We start from the raw sequence: 3,113 nt of genomic DNA, 5'->3' as shown, positions 1-3,113 counted from the left end.
TTTGTCTGAAGTCTGTCTCAATTTCCTAACGCTTTGGTTCAAAAAGAGCCATTTCAATTCATTGGTTCAAAAAGAGATTCAGAGAATCCCATAAACACTGCAAATGATTCAGAGTATGAAACTTTTTCACTGTTTTGCACAAATTCTCCCCAGATTACAGATCCCTAACCAGTAATTGTAAGAACAGTTTGGATTGGAATGATAGAAAAATAAATGATACAACATTACGAATAACAATTCCAGGTATCGACCAGAGGTTTGATACCAATATTTGGGCGTTCGTTACTGATCTCATATATCAACACAAATTTTTAGAACAAACTTAAGCCATCATGCTAAGGGCCACCCACTTTCAGCATGCTTCTAGATTCAAAACAATTTTATATGTTTTTAAAAAATATATCATAAGATTATCATCTATACCACACGCTCGAGAAAAACATAATTCAAACAACATTTGGGCATTATATAAATGCTTTCACGAGTTTCATCAACTATGATTTCGTCGTACCAGTAATCATTAATCACAGCATTGATACCCCTTCCACAATCGCATCTCAGGTACAAGACAGTTTTGGAATTGGTATCCCCATCTCTTTCGCAGCTTTTCCTCTTAAAATCATCATTTCAACCAAACCAAACTGTTTACGTGGGCACGAAAATGGTATGATTCGTCTTTGTTGAACTCAAACAACTGAACTAAACTCGCCTTCACATCATAAGCTATCCAACATCTCCGATCCAAATCATCACTGAAGACCAACACCTTCCTAGCGACTAACCAACACAAGGGTCTAACTGAATTCGAAAATTCGGGAAACATGCCCTTAAATGTGTGGATCAGAGGTTTCGAATCAAAGCTAAGCAACAAGGTCCATTCTCCAGTAATGGAATTCATTTGCCAGACATCCATATGACACTCATCAGAATTATAAACAAAAGATAGATGACTGTCCATTGCTAGATATTTCCCGCGTACATTTGGTATTGGAGGCACAGGAAACCGGCGAACGATTTCAGTCTCTACATTCAATGTCAAAACAATGTATTCGCTCATCCAGTGTACATAGCCTCCAGTAACCAGCGGCCAACAAATTACAAGACTCTCGTTCGGGAGCAACAAGTGTTTTACGTTGATATGCCTCCAAACTTTGTCGAGTCCAATGGTTAGCACCGCAATCTGATTCGGAAAAAAATATTTACCGCGTGCATGTACCACTTTATACTTCATGGAAGCCTCAACCAATGCTATACCCAAAGCTGAATAATCTCCCTTTCGAGTGCGGTAAGGCGGAAGATTGGTCTTCTGCTTTGTCAATGGATTACTAACATAAAGTGTATTAAAGTTATTAAGAGCAGAGAAGACCACTAAACCATTGCAGCTAGACCATACCAGACCATCGAACCCGCAGTCAAAGTTACATATCTCAAGACAACCTCGTCGCATTTCCACATAAAACCCATTGCGAGGCGAATGCTGATCCTGGACTATAAGTCCACCGGTTGAATTTCGAAGATGGTGGTGGATGAAATTTGGGGAACGGATGACAAGGCTCCATTCTCTGCAGACATGCCTCACGACATCATGTAAAAGTTGAGCTGGAAGACGTGAAAGAAATTGGAAAACTATATCTTGAGGAAGATATCTGGTTTTTCTCTTCCTGGCACACCTCTTGCAACTGTGGCAAATGTAAGGATTGCTGGACATCTGCATATTTATGCAATAACTGAAAATTATCCTCAAATTGAATAACCGGAAAGCTGGATACACATTGTCAGATTATATTATACAATGAAATTGGACGATAATTTAAACATCTTTTCCTCAAGTAACACAGTTTGTTTTCCTTGCGCAATTGATAATTTTTTTTTTTTGCCGTGGAAACAATTCTTTCAAAATTTGCAGAAAAAGATTTACACATTTGGCTAGATAAAAGATCAATGTAGCAAAAGAAGTTCATTTTCCAGGAAGAACAAGCTATAATCTCTGAAATTGCACAAAAAGATTCAAAGGCGCTTTCGGTTATTTGTAGTAATAAAAAGAAGGCCAAATGCATAAATCTATTACCGGTTCATCCGCAACGGCCAGCACAGCTCCTGATTTCCTCTTCCGGACCATGGGCGGCGGCGGCGGCGGCGGCGTGAAACCTAGAACTGATTATGGGCTTTGGATACTGACTTTCTAGTTAATGGTTCTACGTCAAACCCAGCTGTTTAGCTAAACTAGTATTTCACCCGTGCCATGCACGAAATATTAATATTTTAATAAATAAATTTTTATTATTATTTGTTTAGAATATATATCACAAAAAATTTATATCAATTTTATAATTAATATACATATAAAATTGATTTACGAACAATCAATATATCAAAAAACGATACTCTTTTAAAAATTAAAAAACGTAATATTATATTATAAAACATTTTTATATATTTAATATTATAAATATTAGTGAAAACTAAACATATAAAAAGTAACACAACACTCAAAATAATAACATAAATTGAATAAAATGATACATCATTGTATATTTTTTAATGCATCCTATATTTTCAGGTGGGTCCAGCCATAACTATGTTAAGCAAAACCTAAATATCATTTATAGCATTTATGCAAATTTTAACATATATAGGGACTCAAAAAATTTAACTGAAACTGCAAAATAATGATATATAATCAAATATTGAATCGAAATTGATACATTATCATAAATAACATTTTTGAAAATTTTTACATATATATATAACACAAAAAGTCAATCGGAATTAAGATTTCGTAATAACATTCTATTAAATTTCAAATTTTGAAACAAAAAATTGGTACATTATAATATATAATATTTATAAAAAAAATTCATATATGTACACAACAAAAAATTGAAATTAAATTAAAAAGTATTGATAATATCTTGTCAAATTTAAAATTTGAATAAAAAATTGGTATTGTATCATATACTGCATTTATGAAAATTTTCACATATACATAGACATAAAAAATTTAACTAAAACTAAAAAGTAGCGATAACTTCCAATCAAATTTTATTTTTTAAATTAAAAACTGATACATCGTCATATATAATATTTATCAAAATTTATACATATACATGGAT

The 3,113-nt window shown here is 33.1% G+C and overlaps 1 protein-coding gene across 1 annotated transcript; it reads right to left on the bottom strand.

The window, feature by feature from the left end:
- Window positions 1–279: 279 nt before the first annotated feature.
- On the bottom strand, window positions 280–2,189 carry LOC140871167 (F-box protein At5g49610-like). The gene is made up of 2 exons (XM_073273599.1): window positions 2,069–2,189; window positions 280–1,708 (listed from the first exon to the last, which is right to left on the bottom strand). The coding sequence occupies exons 1-2, from the start codon at window positions 2,117–2,119 to the stop codon at window positions 623–625; spliced, it is 1,137 nt and encodes a 378-aa protein (XP_073129700.1). The 5' UTR covers window positions 2,120–2,189; the 3' UTR covers window positions 280–622.
- Window positions 2,190–3,113: the final 924 nt, after the last annotated feature.

This window comes from Henckelia pumila, unplaced genomic scaffold (assembly GCF_033568475.1).
Source record: "Henckelia pumila isolate YLH828 unplaced genomic scaffold, ASM3356847v2 CTG_429, whole genome shotgun sequence".
Taxonomy (NCBI): Eukaryota; Viridiplantae; Streptophyta; class Magnoliopsida; order Lamiales; family Gesneriaceae; genus Henckelia; species Henckelia pumila.
Note: the sequence above shows the minus strand (reverse complement) of the source record. Positions and strands in the feature narration are given on the sequence as shown.

Excerpts from the sequence above, each read along its gene's own strand:
- LOC140871167 (XM_073273599.1), bottom strand. The coding sequence starts at position 2,119 with ATGGTCCGGAAGAGGAAATCAGGAGCTGTGCTGGCCGTTGCGGATGAA. Across the intron at positions 1,709-2,068 it reads TGGCCGTTGCGGATGAACCG|ATGTCCAGCAATCCTTACAT; the intron begins GTAATAGATTTA and ends ATAAATATGCAG.